Source organism: Vulpes vulpes, chromosome 14, assembly GCF_048418805.1.
Source record: "Vulpes vulpes isolate BD-2025 chromosome 14, VulVul3, whole genome shotgun sequence".
Taxonomy (NCBI): Eukaryota; Metazoa; Chordata; class Mammalia; order Carnivora; family Canidae; genus Vulpes; species Vulpes vulpes.
Genome location: NC_132793.1, coordinates 102,525,514 through 102,545,042, shown reverse-complemented (window position 1 = coordinate 102,545,042; position 19,529 = coordinate 102,525,514). Strand labels below are relative to the sequence as shown.

The 19,529-nt window shown below is 47.0% G+C and overlaps 1 protein-coding gene across 37 annotated transcripts in view; it reads left to right on the top strand.

Annotated features, from left to right (window-relative positions):
* Positions 1-6,012: 6,012 nt before the first annotated feature.
* CPEB1 (cytoplasmic polyadenylation element binding protein 1) overlaps positions 6,013-19,529 on the top strand; it is a 95,337-nt gene continuing 81,820 nt past the window's right edge. For 2 of the 37 annotated variants that reach the window (XM_072737384.1, XM_072737380.1), the window contains exon 1: positions 6,725-6,886. In XM_072737384.1, the coding sequence (XP_072593485.1) occupies positions 6,872-6,886 (15 nt within the window). In that variant the 5' untranslated portion in view covers positions 6,725-6,871. Of the gene's footprint in view, positions 6,505-6,718; positions 6,887-7,080; positions 7,350-7,408; positions 9,236-18,772; positions 19,050-19,529 lie in introns of those variants that run through there. The other 35 variants (XM_072737382.1, XM_072737379.1, XM_072737378.1 and 32 more) reach the window with 30 other exon arrangements.

Below are 19,529 nucleotides of genomic sequence, written 5' to 3'. Positions count from 1 at the left end.
AGAATTATGTATAATATTCATATAGAAAATTGTGCAAATCAAAGCATGCAATTTGATGAGTTCTCATAGAATGACACCCCCTCCACCCCCGGCACGTAAACAAGAAACAGGGTGTGACGGTACAGCCCCCACATGCTTCCTTCTGGTTTGGGGCAGTGTTTTATTTCGCTGAGAGACCACGGAACTTTGAAGCCATCTGACACCCGATTCCAACTGGCAGTGGGATCCCAGGTGGCCAGCATGGACTTGTGTCTGACAATGCCAGCACGGTAGTATATGCTACTCTCTGGGGCCACCAGAGAGGGCACCAGCGACCCCTGTAGCAGAGGCGAGGGATGTGGAGATAAGCAGGACTGTCTTCTTGTCTTACCTGAAGGAGAATGTGAGGGGCAGCTCTGGGGTTGGGGAACTCTTGAGGGCTTGGGCAAGGTGACTTTGATCTAGGCTTTTACATGCCAGAGCCCAGCATCTGCACCTGCAGAGGGAAGGCAGGGAGAGGTGGGGTTGGGAGAGGGCGTCTCCCTAGGACGATGCAGCATGGAGACCCCAGGATCCTGACAGGAATAGCTGCATTCTCTCAAGTGAATCCTGAGACATCTCAGTTTCCTTAACCGAGAACAGAGGCCACGGCCTCCTGAGTTCTGCTCCTGGTGCTGAGACTCCAGTTAGCTCTAACCCACTATGAGCATCTCAGGATAAGCAGCTAGCCCTCAGCTTTCACTGTGATCAGTGTGGCAGTTCACCTCTAGGACAGCACCCAGGGATCCCTGCTTCTGAACATTTGTGCCCTTGGGCCACTCTCTCATACATTTCCTCAGGCTTGATGGGTGTGAACAACAGGAAACTGCAGAAGTGACGGTATGTCCTTCCTGAGATGAGGTTATGAGAGTCACCGTACCTCCATCCTAGTCTCCCTCTCCATCTGGTAATTCGCTCTAGAGAGGGCCAGGTGCCATATCTTGAGCTAAAGCCAGCAGCCCTCTGGAGGGAGAGGCCCTTGTGACAAAGAACTGGAGTTTTGCCAGGGGCCACTTGAGTGAGCTAAGAAGTAGACCTGCAGCTCTGGGCAAAGCTTCCAATGACTGCAGTCCTGGCCAACAGCTCATCTGCAACCTCAGGAGGGATCCCAAGCCAGAGCCACCCCGCTAAGTCATTCTCGGATTCCTGACTATCAGAAATTGTGTGAGGCGAGACATTTTGTTGTTTGGAGCTATTTAGTTTGGCGTTAACTTTACAGCAATGAATTAATACGACTCAGCCCTGGACCCAACTTGTTGGGTCGAGGGAACGTCCCTCAGAGGGGGCCTGGGCCTTACAGGCCCTTTGCTCTGGCCCTTACAGGCCCTTTGCTCCCACATCATGTCGGTGGTGTGCTGGAGCGGGCGTGCTGGCTCGGAGCACTGACTGCTCCCAGGAATTCTGTGACACTGGTAGTGTGAAATCAGGTGTGGTGGGAGTATTTATGTCACAGAAATAGGTGACTATGGCAAATCACTCCCCTTCCCACAGCTAACCGTCAGACGTTTGCCAGCACACTACTGCCTTTAATCTGTCCCTTATTTCTTTAAAAAACTGTGGTATTTAAAGAATATCACATAACAACCACGAATGTACTGATTCCCAGGCTTAAGGAAGAAAGCACTTATCAATTCAGGCAATACTCTTTGTCCTCATTTCACAAGCTCTTCTCTCCTCACCTGAAGTAAATCACTATTTAGAATTTTCCATTTATCAATGTCATGTGTTTGTTTTGTACTTTTACTACATACGGATATGTCCCTGAACAATAAATAATATGGTACTTTGTGATAGCAGTATACTGCATGTTTTAAAGTTTTATGTAAATGGCATCATAAAGTATGTATTCTCCTACCTCCTACTTTTTTTCACTCACTATTTTTTCTTAGTCATCTATGTTGATATAATTTGGCTTTAATTTACTTTTACTTATATATAGTATTTCACTGTATGACTATACCAAAATTTATTGACCCACTCTCCTGCTGATGGATATATAAGGTTATTTTATTTTTGCAATTATGAATAATACAGCTATTGGCATTTTTACTCATACCTCCTTTAACAAATACAAAAGTTTCTCTAACAGGTTACCCTAGGAGTAGAATTGCTGGGTCTTAGGGTATACACACCTGCATACCACCAGTATCGCCAGAATAGCAGCAGTTCACATCAAGAATGATCACAGTACCTTTGTTCATAAGAGTCTTCAAGCTGGAAGCAATTCAAATACCAAACTACAGGAGAATAGAGAAATAAATTCATTATATCCACACAGTGGAACCCTGCTTAACAAGAGGACTGAACTGTTGCTACAAGTGACAACATGCGTGGGTCTCACAGATACCATATTGAATGAAAGACACCAAACACTTATATGAAGTTCTACAACAGGCAGAGTGAATGTCAGGAAATGAATGAGAATAATTGGAGATACACAGTGGGAAGAGGTATGATGGAACCCTATGGGGTTCTGGAAAGATTCTATGCCTTGATGTGGGTGATAGTTACCTGGCTCTATATGTAGGTAAAAAATTATCGAGCTGGACACTTAAGATTTGTGTATTCCACACTGTGTGTGTTATCCCTCAAGTCAAAACAATGTAGAAAATAAAAGCAAAAAACTTAAGTAGGGGAGCCAATTTATACCCTCACTGGCAGGGATCCTGCTATTGGGAAAGTGAGACTTTTTCATTTTTCTCTCCTGTGGTTTCATTTGCATTTCCCTGGTAATTGCTTAAAGTACACATCTGCTGATATGTTTGTTGGGCATTTGGGTTTTCAGTGTCTGTCAATTGCCTGTTCCCATCTTTTGCCTATTTTTCTATAGATTTGCCTTTTTTCCTCATTAATTCCTCATAAGGAGTTCTTATGCATTCTGGAAACTAGTCCTTTATAGATCTCACATTGCAAATATCTTCTTCCAACTTATGACTTGTTTTTTTTTTCAGATTTTAAAAATCTTTTGTTAAATCAAAGTTTTAAATTTTTTCTTTTTTTCCCAAAGTTTTAAATTTTAATGTGGCCTGGGGCACCTGGGTGGCTCAGTGGTTGAGCATCTTCCTTTGGCTCAGGTCATGATCCTGGGGTCTTGGGACTGAATCCTGCATTGGGCTCCCCACAGGGAGCCTGCTTCTTCCTCTATGTCTCTGCCTCTCTCTCTCTCATGAATAAATAAAACCTTAAAAAAATAAATTTTAATGTGGCCAAATTTAACGATCTTCCTTACGTCTTGTGCTTTTTGTTTCTTATTTACAAAATTCACCCACACTCTGAGGTAACAAAATATTCTCATATTTCCTTCTGAAACATTCCCAAGTAGTGCCTTTCACGTTTATATCTTTTTTTAAAAGATTTTTATTTATTTATTCATGAGAGACAGACAGAGAGAGAGAGAGAGAGGCAGAGACACAGGCAGAGGAATAAGCAGGCCCCATTCAGGGAGCCTGACGTGGGACTCAATCCCAGGACTCCAGGATCACGCCCTGGGCTGAAGGCGGCGCTAAACCGCTGAGCCACCGGGGCTGCCCTCTCGTTTATATCTTAACCCACTTTAAATTTGCATTTGTGTATAATGAAAGGTGGGGCTGGTCCACATTTTAAAATCCCACTTTAAAAGGCATTTTAAAAATACCCAAACCAAAGAACATGGTTTCTTGCTAGCTTGGGAAAAGTCTAGCAAAGAGTTGTGTGCTTATTTTACCTCGTAGTTTTGAGTTCCTAAGTGAATCCCCCTTCTGATCTTTTTTAACCAGGAAAATTATTTCCTCCCAGCACTGCCTTCTCTTCTTTCAGTTCTCTGCCTGCGGTGGAAGCAGTGAGCACGACTACAGGGTTCCTCCAGTCCTTCTAGTACATGCATTTAAAACTTAGTCCAGCCAATTACCGTTACACTTAGAACCTGTATTGTAAATCTGGGGCTTGACTGCAGAGACAGTGCCAGGCATAGCTGGGCTCAAAGGCTGTTTGTTGACTCTGAGAATGGATAATGCTGCCTATTTGTTCCTGCTACTTCTGTCAGTGACCAGCTGTGGGGACTTGACCGAGTCATTTAATATCTCCACCTCTGCTGCTTTCCACACCCTACCCTGTGGATTGTGGACACCTTCCAGTCAGAGGTACTGTTCTTCCTGTTCTACCTGCAGGTATGGCCAAGTGAGGGCAGGGAGCAAAGGGGCATGGCTACACCTGAGGCCATGACTGTATTTTTGACTCAGCCACCCCTTCCTCCACCATCTGCAGTAAGCTCTGGGGTCAGTCTGAAGAACTGCACACATAAGGGTCCTGGCAGTTTTGTTCTGATCTAGTTAAGGCTCTGAAACAAGGAGATTGTCTGGGTTTGAGTTCCCACTCTTTCATTTCTAGCTCAGAATCCTTGGGCTAGGTACTTTGCTTTTTTTTTTTTTTTTTTTTTTTGAGCTTCAGTTTTCTCACCTAACACAGGTAAAACACTTAGAACCGTGCCAAGCACATAGTGCTCAGTGAAGGTCAGCTGTTATTACTGGGACAGCAATTTCTGTTCCAAGTCACCTAAAAGATGCCTTCGTTTTCTTATGGCTAGAAGCTTTAAAATATGAACGACTTCCCAGATACCTACTCCCTTGGGCACTATTCCAGGTTTCAGATTCTTATCTTTTCAGCTTTGGGTCAAGGAGAAGGTTGTACACAAGTTGGCGGCAAGAGAGCTGCCCGGGGACCCTAAATATACTGGGCTTTGCTCTTTTAATTTGAATTAAGCCAGATTTAGAATTAGGAAAGTTTCACGTTTAAAAAACCCAAGACAGGGATCCCTGGGTGGCGCAGTGGTTCGGCGCCTGCCTTTGGCCCAGGGCGCGATCCTGGAGACCCGGGATCGAATCCCACATTGGGCTCCCGGTGCATGGAGCCTGCTTCTCCCTCTGCCTGTGTCTCTGCCTCTCTCTCTCTCTCTCTCTGTGACTATCATAAATAAAAAAAATAAATAAATAAAAAAAACCCCCAAGACAACCCAGAGTGTCTTAAAAGATCTGGCTGCGTGGGGACCTCATTACAACATGGTATTTATCAGCTAATTACCCTTTTAGATATGCTCAGCCCTTCTCCATACTCAGTCACTCACCCTCATGTGGCTCCTGTGCCATGGGTGACCAGGTTATGACCCCCAAGAAGACAAGATACACCACCCCAGAGCAGCTGTCCTATGCTGTGTGTGGGCCAGAGTAAGACTTGGGAGTGGGCTGCTCCCCAAGAAGGGCGGGCCCCAGGAAGGACCCCCTGAGGGAGGGTCCCAGGGAAGCTGAACCACGAGGTATGGTTTTCTGGATGGCTGGTGTGCACCACCTTAAGAAGGAGGGCAGGTGGCTGGGCAGGAAGAGGGTAGAATAGGTGACAGGTCGGGGATGCAGGACCCCCTTTTGCTCTACCCCTGCAGCCATCACCCTCTCTGCCTGTGACCCCCAGCAACCCAAGAAGTTCCCCGCACAAGGACCTAACTGTGAATGGAGATTGGCCAACTTTCACTGTCACTCTGAGTCCTCCTACTCCATCTGTTCTTACCCTGGCCACCTTCTCCCATTAATCCTCCTGATACAGTAGGTTTAGACCACTGACTTCCTCTCCTTCCACAGAAACCTGCAGTTACCCGCACCCCTCACCCCAGCCAGTAAATCCAGGCCAGCCTCACCAGTCTGCCAGGAAGAGCCCCGTGCATAATAAATGCTTTATAAATAGTGTTATGATGAGCTTACACAGGTAAAACCCTTAGTAATGCTTTACAGATGCTGGCTCCTCTCCTCGCTCCAGTCCCTGTTTCTCCTCAGCTTCTACAAGTCTCCAGTAACATCTCAACAGACCTGATACAGCCATTCCCCTGTTTACAATTCTTAATAGCTCCCTGCTGTCTGCAAAATAAAGGCCCTTCACAAACTGGGCCCAGGCTTCTTCCCTCCGGTGGTATCAGCACACACGATCCTCCGTCCGGTCGGATCCAGCCGCTCCGTTCAATCCTCCCTCCCCGCCTTTGCCTGGTCTCCGCCTGGAATGCCATCTCCGCCTCTGCGAGCGCCAGGGGCTTCCGGTCTGCTCCTGCACCAGCTACCCCAGGTCGCCTTCCGTGGCCACAGCCAGGCCCACGGTGGTGCCTCCCGTCCTCTCTCCCTGTAGCTTCCTTCTGCAGGAGAGCAGGAGCGTCGGAAGCGGTTTGCCCAGGGAGCTGCGGTCCGAACAGGACCCCTGGTGTCTTTGGAACTTTCCGGAATCCCCGACGCGTCCCCGTCTCCAGCACCCGGTGCAGCCGAGCTGGTGTGAACGCGCCTGCGGAGCCCGGGGACGAGGGCGGGGGCAGGGGGGCAGGGGCGCGCAGGGCTGCCTACCGCCCTGGAGGGGTCCTTGGAAGAACAGGAGCTTGGACCCGGGGCTCTACTTGACAAAGCACCAGGTCGCCGCGTCGCAGAGGCTTGTAAGTGGCGCCCCACACGAGTGTACGGGGCGAAGTGGGGCCCCGAGGAGGTAAGTGACTTGAACAGAGTCACTATGTGAGCGGCGCGCTCGAGCGTGGGGCTCCGGCCCCGCAGGCGTTGGCTGCCACCCTCCAGGTCCCCGAGCCCGGCTCCGGGTGGGCGGCGAGCCCTCGGCCCGGCCGGCTGGGAGGGGCTGGGAGGGGCGGGGCGGGCGCCCGGGCGGGGCCGGCACAGGTGCTTCGCATCCGGCCGCGGTGGGGGGGGGGGGGGGGGAAGGCTCCACGGGGGCTTTATAAGCGGCCCGGGGCGCGGCGCTGTGCGCGGCTCGCTGCAAAAATAGCGTCCACGTGTCTGCGCGTCCCTCGCCTCGCCGGCCCGCCGCCCGCCAGCCCGCCCAGCAGGGCCACGCCGGCCCCATGGCGTTCCCGCTGGTAAGAGCCGCCCGCCCGCCGGCCCGCCGGCCGCCGGGGCGGGGCTGGGCGGGGCGCGGTCCTGGCCGCGCAGCTAACGGTCCGCGCGCAGCCTCGGCCAGCCCGGCGGCCCCCTCTTCCCCGCCCCCCCCCCGTGAGCGCGAGTCCCGGGCGGGGCGCGGGTCACGTGCCCGCGGGCGTGGGGCCTCGTGGAGGGGCGTGTGGCGAGGGGGGCAGGGAGCCTCCTCGTGACTCAGGGCCTTTGGGCTTAAAGGCGCCGCGGCCCTCCGGGGGCGGCCGGCGGGGCCTCCAGGCTGCGCTGCGGGCTCCCAGGGGCCTCGAGTATATGTCTAGGCGGGAGCCCACCGGGCGGAGGGGCGCCTCGGCGCCGGGAACGCTTCCTCCTCCCGCAGCCGTCGCACGTGAGACCCGAAGCCGCCGGCGCAGGGAGCTCCCGCGCCTCGCAGCGCCCCCAGCGAGTCTCGTTCGTACCCAGCGGGCGGCGGGGGCGGGCGGCCCGGGTGGGGCGGGGCTGCGGACGGCGGGGACCCCCGCGCGGGCCTCGGCTGGCCGGAGCGCGCCGCGACGGCAGCCGGCGTGGTTCCTTTAAGGCGGAGGGATCGGCCCCTCGTGCGGCCCGAGGTGCCGGCCCGGGAGGTCACATGGCTTCACACGTTCGACTGCAGGAGCCGCGTTCTGAGGGCGGGGTCGTCTAGGTGGGGTCGCACTCGGGGGCGGGGGGCACGTGCAAAGGGGGCTTCGCGGGGGGCGGGGGGAGGCCCCAGGCGGCGCCTGTGAGGTGAGTCCTGCGGGCCCGGACGGACGGACGGACGGGTAGGCGGCACCTGCTTCTGCTTCCCCGGCCGGGCGGCGCGGACGGAGGGCAGGCGTGCGTGTGGCCTTGGTTTTGTCATTCTCTCGTGCACCCAGGTCAGCGGGGCCAGGTGCACCAAGCTGGGAGGAGGTGGAGTTACAGACTCCGCTCCGGTTCGGGTGTGGAGCTGCAGCTGGAGGGCAGCTGGCTTGGAAGGCCTGGGCCAGTGCTGAAGCCTGCTGGGGACCCGGACCGAGGACAGGTCACTCGCTCACCTTTGGCTGTGCCACTCGGCGTCGCTCCTGGGCTTTTTCCTGGTGCCGGTGTTGTCTGTCGTCCAGGAGCCCCTGATTTCATACCCTCGTTCGCAGGAGGCCCTGGCCAGGTAGAGGCCTGGTGAATGGCCGGGTGCTGCCCGGGCGCCTGTGGGAGGCTAAGGCACACCTGGGCGCTGAAGCACACCGCCGCACGCGCGCCGGAGCTGGCAGGGTGCACCTTGCGGGCCTCGGTCCTCCGCACGTGCCTCCAATTGGGATTTCGCTCCCGAGGGAGGCCAGAAGCTCGGCAGCCTCCGTGGCAGCGCAGAGAAGCTGGGGGGTGGGGGGGCGCGCTTCTGGGAGCCCCGTGGAGGCCTCTCCCCTCCCCCACCCCTACCCCCACCCCGCAGTCTCGGTGCTCAGCGCTGCATTTCTCTGGCAACTGCTTCTGGTCTCCCTGGCTACCACTCCGCAGCCACACTCCCTGTTCTGGCTACCTGGGTAAACTACTGCTCTGCGTCATCTGTCGGGGCGAGGGGCGAGTGGGCCACTTGGCTCTCTGGGAGGCACAGGTGTGCCGCCTGTTTCGTCTGCCCCCCCCCCCCCCGCCTCCCCGCCCCCCCGCCCCATCAGGTGACAGTGCGCCAGCTGGAAGTGCGACTGGGAGGTTGGGAGGATAGTTTGCACCCTCAGGCTCCATTTGAGCCTGGGATGCACGCTGGGTTAAAAATAAGAGTAAATCCAAACAGGCAGCACAAAACCTTGGAAACCTCAGCTTGGTGATTGTTTCCTTGCGTGGTTGATTTGGGTCATAGGTAGGAGAGGAGTAAAAGAAGTTCTCCTGGAGCTCAGGGGAGCCCCTAGGGATAGCAATGCTGCGGGGCTCAGCCCTGTCTGCCATTCCTTGCAGGACTGGCTTGGAGCTGCACTGCCCCCAGAGCACGTTGCCATAGAGTTTGGTGTTTGCCAAGTGATTGAATTGAAACTTGAGTGGCCTGGCCCTGCGGGTCAGTTTGTAGAACTAGAATTTGGGAGTTGGCTACCCCATACGTAAGTCAGTCTTTGTAATAAAAAAATGGTTGCCTTGCCCCCTCCCAAGGCTTGCCTGCACAGTGAGAGCTGACGCAGGTGGTGAATGATCACAGATATGTTCTCAGTTTGGGTTGGGCCATAGGCACCTGATACAGGAGTGGGTCTTGTGCTGTGGTTCACCTCCCATGGCAGTGATCCTGAGACAGAAAGCAGAGGAAGGTGGGGAAAGTAGGAAGACTCCAGGCTTCACACCGAACTTGTTAGCAAGTAAGTCTGTGTTAATAGCTGTCTCACTAAGTATTTTCATGAGTCATCAAGCTATTTATTTTGTTTTTAATCCTGAAAACTGGTTGCATGCTCAGATCCCTGCAGGGAACTGAGGTAACGTAAATGAGGGAAGAAGGGAGAGAAGAGTAGTGCCTACTGAGCTACAGAGTTTGTGTCTAAAGGGAGCAGCTAGTAGCAGGTTAGTGTCACACACAGACATGCAGCCAGAATTGATAGGTCTTTGACTTTTTTCCTGGTTAAGCTGACAGTCGCGGTTTTAAATGTAGAGCTTAAAAAATTGTGGACCGTGTAAGGTTTTAAGGTAACGTGTCTCTGAAGAGGAGATTCAAACTCAGGGCTGGTTTGGGATCCCAGTCTTCAAATCTTCCTTTTAGATTTTTCCCCTATTTTGCAAATGAGGAGACAGGCTCAGAAATTGTTACAAGGCTTTTGGGAGATTCAAGTGTGAACCTAGCTCTTTCCTTCTCCAGGTATGATACTGTGTGGAGTCTGGTAGGTCAGAGGGATCAAGGAGTTATTAGTGATGGACATTGTACAGGAAATGCAGTGGTTTATGGGCTGGTCCCATTTATAGGCACAGCGAAACTTAACTGCATTGGATGGAACCTCTGGTTGTTATGGAAGTCAGTGTGGGTCTTCTGAGCATTTGTGCAGTGGTGTTGATGTCAGGAGGAATGTGCTGTGTCTATCATTCCGGGATGTGTGTCAGAGCAGTTAGCTGATCTGAGAGAGCCCGAGGTTTGGAGAAATCAGGCTCCTCCCACTGTGGGGGTGACCCTCCCCAATCCTCTAAGCAAAAGACTTTCCTTTTTCAGGACAGTTAAAATTTCAATAACTTTTTCCTTCCGAGATTAGGCAAATGTGATATTATATAATTGTTTTAAGACCTTTGAAAGTAGAATATGGCTTATTAAATCTCACCTTTTCTCTCCTAGCTAAAATTCCCATAATCCTGCCTCCTAGATTTCCAGGAAGAATTAATAAGGGTTTTAGCAGTATGTGCTTAAGATCTTCTGGAATAAGCTTCCAGAACATAAAATAGCCCTGTGCCAAGAATGAGCGAATGGGTTTTCATTCTGGGTGAAACTTAGGTACACAGAAGCGTACATAGCCACACTAGCAGATGTAAAGGGGTATGTACCTTTATTTCCATATTTTATTCCCAAGTGGCTTAACTCATAAAGCAGTAGAGACCATATTCAGAGCTTTTGCCAAAGAGATTTTTTTTTTTCTAAAAATGCAGACTCAAATACAAATTAGATAACTTTTTTTTTTTCTTTCTTTAAACCTGTGGTCTGGGAGGTTTTTGGAAAGACAGAAACTTTAGAATGTTTTCTGGTGTCCAGCTGATTCTCTAGCAAACATTTATTTATTTATTTATTCATGAGACACACAGAGGCAGAGACCTAGGCAGACAGAGAAACAGGCTCCCTACAGGAAGCTGGATGTGGGTCTTGCTCCTAGGACCCCAGGATCTCGACCTGAGCAGAAGGGAGGTGCTCAACCACTGAGCCACGCAGAGGCCCCTCTAGCAAACATTTTTAGTTCAGGCACTCAGTTGTGAGTTCAGTGTTTGTGAATTTGGGGGTGGGTAGGAGAAAAAGTAAGGTGACTAAAGTAGCTGTCTATTGGCATTTTAATGTTCATGTGGTAGACATTATCTACGCAGACTTTCTCATTCATTGGTTTCCCGTCCCTTGGCTAAATGACCATTGCCTAAAATAATGTGTTTAAAACGCAAATTAATTAATGGGTTTGTGCTTCTGGCTTGAAGTTTGGGACAGGAAAGCATATCAAACCTGGATATTAATGTGTAGGCTGTTGTCTTCAGCTGCTAGTTGTGGAGTCAGTAAAAGAATCATAGAATCAAATAACAAATTATTCTTTTCCTATGGAAGAGCTGTGCTAATCCCATCCTGTTCTGCAAATCTGCGTTTCCTAAACAGTATCTAAGCTATACTGACTCTGGGGAGAACTTGCCAGAAACCCTGGGGACAGAGGGTGAAGGGTAGGAAGGGGGCTAGACCTAGAGGTTGGAGTAGAGGAGGTTACAAGAATTTTTGCTCCTGTTTGATTTAAAGCCAAGAAGTGTTGATTGCACCCTTTCAGTATTAAGCCTTTTGCTTACTGCCAACTCAGTCTCCCTGGCCCCCCACATTGCAGCTTTGGAAATACATATTGTTTTCTTTCCTGCCTTTGTTGCTGCCTGTTTTTGGTTATACCTCCTCTTGAGAGCTCATCCCTTCTGCTGTAAGCACAGATTCTCAGGGCTGAAAGTTTATGTTCAAGATAGGACTCCCAAAACAAGGCTACTATCTCAATTATAGTAAACTGGCTGAAAGTACAGAACAAAAAGGTACATCATATATGTAATATTTTGCATTTTTCATGGGAAAATTATCTGACTCCATAAAAAGCCAATACCCAAATTTCAGTGTTAAATTTGCCTTGTAATGATAATTTTCACTGAGTTTTGTTATTGAGATTTAAAAAGTCTCCTGTCAGGGGTTGTTTTGCTTTCTTAACCTATAGTGTGTTTTTAAATAACAGACGCGTGGGGGGAACATTCCTGACTAAATGGGTTGAGCTTTGTGTGCAGAAGAACACTTAGGCAGGGACAACCTTTGGTTTCTACTTCGTTTCTAGTATTCCTGTATGGTTCGAGCACCCTTTAGATTGCAATGAGTTAACACTCTTTTGTTTTGATTTTTAAGGCATTTTGTGATGACTCACCTTGAGGTAATTGTAGAATCCCCAGAGGACAGGTCTAAAGATTGATTTGTGTTCGAAAAATGGGTCACAGTTAAACCTAGCTGTTGACTCTGGGAGTAATTTAACTATACTAGTATTATTCGTTTCTTTATTCTTGGCCAGCATTATATGCAGATATATGTACCATCCTGATGGGTTTAGCATCTTGACCCAAAGTCTCCTTGGATAAAGGTATGGGAGTAGCTCTCTGTTGGAGGCAGGCAGTTACCTTGAGGGGCTGGTTGGGGGTTTTTTTTGTTTTGTTTTGTTTTTGGTCTTTTTTGTCTTTTTTGTCTTTTGACGGAACACTTAATCTCTTGCTACTTAACACCTGTGCTCTCTACATTCTGGCTTTGTGCTCCTGGCTCTGATACCATCTGTCTCCTGAGTCCTTTCTCCTGAGACTTTTTTTTTTTAACTGTAATTTTGGAATTGTTATGAACCTCAAAAGGTATTAGAGACCTATCTCCCAGGTATAACTCAAAGTTGACACCAAACACAGATTCTGATGTCTACCTATTTTCTCAGACAGGAGAACTAAGCTTAGCATGAGAGTGATTGTTTTAGGGTAATTCAGTGAATGGATGATAGTCATCTTCATTTCCATGCTGGTATTTCTAGAATTCATGGATCTCGACCTTTGCTATATTGGTCTCTGATTATCTCCTACTTAAAGTTTCCGTTTGTCTCTAAGATTCTGTAGCTCCATCTCCCCACCCCCCCAAGTAGATCTTTGTCCAGGCACTTACAAGTTTCCTCCTCCCCCTGAATGCCACATTCCCTACGGTTCATTCTGTTGGCTCTTCTTTCCCCTTATACAGAGGGCTTGTGTATTCCTGCTGTACTAGTTCTCTGAACAAATTTAAGGTTGAGCTCTAGCCCTGATTGTTCTCAAAACCCATGGTTTTGATTGGCCTACTGAACGAGTTGTCAGAGGCATATTAAATTCAGCAGGTTTAAAAACAATCACGGGGCAGCCTGGGTGGCTCAGCCATTTAGCATCACCTTCCACCCAGGTTGTGGTCCTGGAGACCCGGGATTGAGTCCTACATCAGGCTCCCAGCATGGAACCTGCTTCTCCCTCTGCCTGTGTCTCTACTCCTCTCTCTCTCTCTGTCTCTGTCTCTCATGAATAAATAAGTGGAAAAAAAATTTAAATGCTAAAAACAAAAACAACCAGGATGTCTGGGTGGCTCAGTCAGTTAAGCGTTTGCTTTGGGCTCAGGTCATGTCCTGCATTGGGCTCCTTGCTCAGTGGGGAGCCTGCTTCTCCCTAACCCTCTGCCTGCCACTCTCCCTGCTTGTGTGTGCTTGCTCGCTCCCTTTCTCACTTTCGCTCTCTGACAAATAAAATCTTTGTAAAAACAGAACTAATTTTTTCTCTCTACTCCTCTCCTGGAGCTAATCTAATTCTATCTCCTCCACCCAATTAGTGTATTTTTCTTGGACTAGACTCTAGTGTTCTCTTGGGGGAAAGGACTGTATCAGGGGTGTTTTGGTTCTTATGTTTTGTATTTTTAGTCAGTGGAGGCCCCAGTACAGAAGGACGAATGCATACTTGCATACTTCTTTGGAAACCTCTTCGCAATTTCTGTAACTATAAAGCCTTGATGTGGTCTGTGTCTTTCTTTGCTTCTGCATCCTTTTATTGGTTCTCTTTTCCATTGCTACCGCCAGGTCAGGTCTTTCTTGGAGAAGAGTTTTCAGTCTTCTCTTTCTACCTTCTTCCTCAGTTGTTGCTACCTATTCATACCCATTGCTCTGAGTGGAGCTCTATCATGCTAGTGATCCTCTTGCTTCCCAGACTTATCCTTCTGATCCTTGGTCCCTGGATGGGTGCATCTCCCAAATTCCTCCCTCTTGTGCCCCTTGCCTCTAGGAATTGACTACTGAGGTATTTCAGCTTGATTAAATCCACGAAGTGGTTTTTGTTTTTGTTGTGGGGCTCCAAACTCATGATGGTGAGATCAAGGCCTAAGCCAAGATCAGGAGTCAGATGTTCAGATGACTGAGCCACTCAGGTGCCCATTAGTGTAGGAGTTTTAAGATGAAATTCAAAGTTGCTTTGGATTTTGGACTTCAGAAAGCTGAATTTAGTTCTGCTGATCAGGATGTTATGTCTGCTCCACCACCATCATGCTGCTTTGCTTGTTCCTGTTGCCCTACCTGAGTTTGGGAAGGTCTCTTAATGCCAAGGGTTCCAGATGTTTCACATGGAGCATTGAGAACCGTATTTCTCTTCCCTTGTGAGAGCCTCCCATACAGTTCCAAGTTGCCACAGAGCAGTTCCCTGGCCTGCCCTATCTTTTGTCCTCTCTCTTTTTCTGGCTTCCTTGATGCAGAAGAAGACATTTGGAGTCTGAGATCCTCATTTGAATCCTTGTGCTCTGTTAACTGGTTGATTTTTGAGGAAGATTTTCAATTTCTTTAAGTATGTCGTGTTAATACTTTGCAATGTGAGATGGATACAGACTTATATTGTTTAGGCTAAAAGACACTCTCAGCTCTGCAGTTGGTCATCTAGTTGGTGTTCTTGCCTTCTCCAATTGGACTTGCTCTCATTATATTCTTTATCTTCAGCTATTGCAGGAGTGGCCTTCTCCCAGTTCAGAGAGCAGTTTGTGCATTGGAGTCCATCTTTCTCACACCCTCAGGACCTTTTGGTACATTGTTTCTGCCACACCTTTCACCTCTGTTGGTGAACACGATTACTTCTCTCCTTTGTTTAGACCTTACTTTAGTACAGCACTCACCTCAAGCAGTCAGCCTCAGTGGCTTTGCTTGGCTTTTTCCCATCAAGCTTTTGTACATAGTACCTCCCTCCCCATTTTGGCCTGCCCTTTGCTCATCTCTTAAATCCTTGGTATCTGACATCAGATGCTCCTTTCCTGTCTCACATGTGCATTTCTGAAACTTTTTCCCAAGTACACTGTGCCATTAGGAGCATTTCTTCAGGCTTTATGGATGTTTGTATTTCTGCCTGGATGTTCCTATGTGATCTTTGAAAAGTGCCAGTTTGATTACCTGTTGTAATGCAGGGGTTCTCAGACCTTTTCATCTCAGACTTCCATTACTGAGGACCTCAGTATGTGGATTGTATCTATTGTGTTAGTGGATTGTATCTTGATACTTGTGTATGTGGATTGTGTTTATTGATATTTGCCCATTAGAAATTAAAACTGAAAAATTATTAATCACTTAAAGTTACAAATCCATTTCATATTAATAAAGTTATATTTTTGGAGACAAAGGAAGATGAAAAGAGTGAGCAGTCTTGTATTTTTGCAAATCTCTTTAGTATTGGATTTATTAGAAGATAGCTGGCTTTTCCTGTCTCTGTGTTTAATCTGTTGCCATGTGTTGTTTCAGTTGAAATATATGAAGAAAATTTGGCCGCACACAGATGCTGGGTTGAAGAGAGGAGGAATATGGGGATCCCTGGGTGGTTCAGTGGTTTGGTGCCTGCCTTTGGCCCGGGGCATGATCCTGGAGTCCCAGGATCGAATCCCACGTCGGGCTCCCGACATGGAGCCTGCTTCTCCCTCCTCCTGTGTCTCTGCCCCATCTCTCTCTCTCTCTCTCTCTCATAAGTAAATCTTTTTTTTTTTTTAAAGAGGAATATTTAAATAACCTTTTCATTTAATTGTGGCTATTCCTTTTTGATACTACACTAAAACTCAACAAGTATTAACTTCTTAAAGGTCAGTTGCAACATGGATTCCAAAGCCTTGTAGGAGTACTCTTACTCTGTTAGATTAAAACACATATATCTCTCTCATACTTTGGATAGATCATTCACCCATGCCTGATTTTGTAACACCGTAATCATTTGGCAAATACTGGTTCATTGTTATGCAATATTGCATAGTAAATGTATAATGTCTACACATACACATATATATACTATGCTGACACACTAATTACACCATCAGTCTCATCAGAGGAGTCTTAAAATATTGAGGAAAGTGGCCGATGAGGGTTTCCCAGAGTTCTGTTTTTTTTTCCTTCAAATCTCAAATTTTAACTGTTGGCAACAAATACTGACCATTGTTTTATTTGAAGTGTCTGACTTGCTTTCTTTTCAAGAGAATGTTTGCCAAGTACCCAAAGTTGGATCTAACTATAGTATATCAGTTGTGGCTTCAAGTGAAAAAGCTATTTCTTTAAAAAAACAAACAAAAAAAGACTAGTTCTTCCTGAAACTCAGGCACATAAACACTTTCCCTTGAGACGACTATTAAACTTCAATATGCAGCAAGTGGGCTTTATGCTTACTTCCCATTTGTCTCACAGAATACTAAAGGCTTGTACTCAAGGGTCAGGATTTAATACGTTTTTACTGCTTTCTCAAGGACATCAATAAGAAAATCTGTCTCTGGGATTGCAGAGCATGAAGAATACAGTAACTGCTTACTATAGTTTATTGGCATTGCCTCAATTCCTGTTAAGGTGGTAGTTTTACCCACACTTAGGATTTTTGTACCATCATTTCAAATGTCAGCATAGTGAAAAAAAAATCTTAGAATTGTGAAAGTAGTTTTGGCTTAGGGGGCCTCTAAAAGGATCGTGGGGACCTCCAGGGACCAAGACTTGGAGAACTACCACCACACAGGAAAGGTCAAGGCCCTTAGTGGTAGCATACAAAGCCCGTTATGGTTGAGTTTAATTTCTACTGGTCTCCTCCTTGAACTTTTTTAAAATTGAGAGAGAGAACATACACATAGTAAAAAGCACTAATTGTGAGTATATAGCATAATCAGTTTTTATATATTTATGTTATTTTTACACACTTAAGTAACTACCACACAGATAAAGATATGGAATGTTTTCCGTACTGGTTAAGGTTCCCGTGTGCCCTTCCCACTCTATTTCCCCACCCTCCCACCCCTAAATTAACTATTCTGACTTCTTTGTCCTTAATTGGTTTTGCCTTTTCTTTGAACTTCAAATGAAATCCTGTAGCATGTGGTCTTTGGAGTCTTACTTTTTCCCCCACCACTTAATTTAGTATCTGAGACTTCTACAAGTCACAGTGAAGTCCCAAGTTTACTGCTGTAGTCCCACCATTCCCAGAACCGATAGAGTGACTTACTACACCTAAACTGTGCACACAATGTGATTTATGCCGAATACCTGCTCTCCTCCTGGAGTCTGGAATTTGGGCATATTCTAGGAAGAGGCTGCCTATGTGACCACTCTTCGAGAAAAATCCTGGGTGCCAAGTCTCTAGCAAGCTTCCCTGGTTGGCAGCATTTCATGTGTGTTGTCACAACTCATTGTGGGGGAGCTGAGTAACTGAGCTTAATTTTAATTGTAGGACTCCCTTGGAAGCTTGTACCTGGTTTTCCCCCCTGACTTTGTTCCAAGTGCCTTTTCCCTTTGCTAGTTTTTCTCTGTATCTTCTGGCTGTGATAAATGTTAGCCATATGTGCTGAGTACATTGTATACTGAGTCCTGAGAAATCTTCTAGTGACTCATCAAACCTGGGGGCCCCAGACTTGGGGACCACTGACAATGGACATCAGTTTTCAGTTTTTGTTTCTTTTCAGGGTTCAAATATAACTAAAATTGCTGTGGCTGTTCTTCTACATGCTTTTTTACAATCTCATGTACTCTTTTCTCTTGCATATAGGAGCCTGAGTGCAATTGCTGGGTCATAGGGTGTTCCTTGGCACTTAAAATTCTAGCAGTAGTGCCTAAACCATCCCTGTTTCTAGCTGCCTAAAACCATCCCTGTTTCATACCTCCTTGCCTTTGTACATGTTCTTTTTGTCTAGAATGCCCTCCCCACCCCTACTGTGACTCGTAAAACCTTTTAATCTTCTTACCTTCCTACTACTCTTGTTACTTATATATTTGTTGTTGGGCTTATATAGTACAGCATTACTTGTTTATGTGCTGTGTTCCCATTAGGGTAACTCCTTGCGTGCAGGGATTGTCTGACTTACCTCTGTCTTCAGAATGGCTCCTGGCATATGATGAAAATACAATCAGTAAGTGTAATTATAACCTTTGAGTCTGCAATCACCAGGTTATGTTGTTTATGGGTTCTTTGTTTTTTGTTCATGTGAATTGTCTCTGGTCCAAGGGACTTAAAACCCCAAATCCTAAAATGACTGTGGCTTAGAGCTTTGACAGAAGAGATAAACTGGATGACTGAATATTGATTCTGATCTTAAGATTGAAGAAAGGAAAAAAAAAACTGAAGGAGTCACTGCCATTGATGGAGCTTGTGATCGAAGTGGTGGAGCATACCTGTGAAAGGGGTGTGCTGTGGGTCTGCCCTTCCTGTGCTGTCTGTATTGAGTACCTGGGAGTGCTGCAGGTAGTACGCTGAGTGCTGCTTAGATAAAGGCCTTGGAGGACCTTACCATATATCAAACACAGAGCTAACAGTGCATATAGCTAACAGTTTGACAAGTAAATGTGACAAGAGCTACATTTACAGTGACCCTGTATTCTGGATATTTTTGAGCAGTCAAGGTATTAAATATTCTCTTAACATTCTCATAAACCTGTCTTGGAAATTATATTTCCTTTTCCAGACTGCATTGAGACGAAAGAGAGCGAGAGTCACATTTGATGTACCCTGTAGAAACTGAAAACTAGAAAAGTAGATCGATGAGAAGGAATCCTGAATTAAGTGAGTGGAGAATAGTTAAGGATCGGATCTCCAAAGATTCCAAGTAAAATAAACCTGCAATACTGGTTTGGTTTGGCAGTTATGAAGTCATCAATTTAGGAGCAATTCTGTAGTGTTGTTCTGTTGTTTGTGAGGAGGGTGTCATACTACCAGGATATTGTGGATTGAGAGGACAAGCAGAAGGTTAGGAACTAAGTATAGCATATTTTCTAGAAGATTAGGAGTAGAGCAAGAGAAAGAAGGCAGTGGCTTGGATGTTTTAAGTCAAGGAAAGTGTGTTTGTTTTTTAAAATGAGCCTTGGGTATACTTACAGTGGAGAAGAAAGGTCAGATCATGAAGAGGAAGAACGGGTGATATCTTGAGTCTTGTACCTGGTGATGGATTCACTTTTACTTTCTGTAAGTAAGGACCTATAGCCATTTATCCTTTATTCCTGGTGAATCTCCCTGTCTTCCACTTCCTTTTCTTGAGTTTATAGTGTTCTGTATCCACTCTGTGCATATTCTCTGCTTGTCTGTTCTTTCCCACCCTTGGAGAAATTCTGATATTTCATTCTTCAGTTTAGAAGTCTGAGTTTTGAAACCATTACAGGTACCTTTTATTTACTACTCTCCTGTATATGTGGCATTTTGTACTTGCCTAGCTAGATTTCCTTCTCTTGCTTGACTAATTCTCCTTAGGGCAAGGATTATGCTTCCTCTATCTGTAATCTCAACATCCAACCTAACAGGTTTTTTGAATTTATGAAATAGATTGAACTGTGTGAGTATCTTATTTTGTTGGTTGCAAAAGGTAGAATGTTGACAGTTCTGTATGAATCAATCTAATAAGTTTTAGTTCGTATAAGGTTGCACAGAAAACTTGAGGTGGAAGTTCAG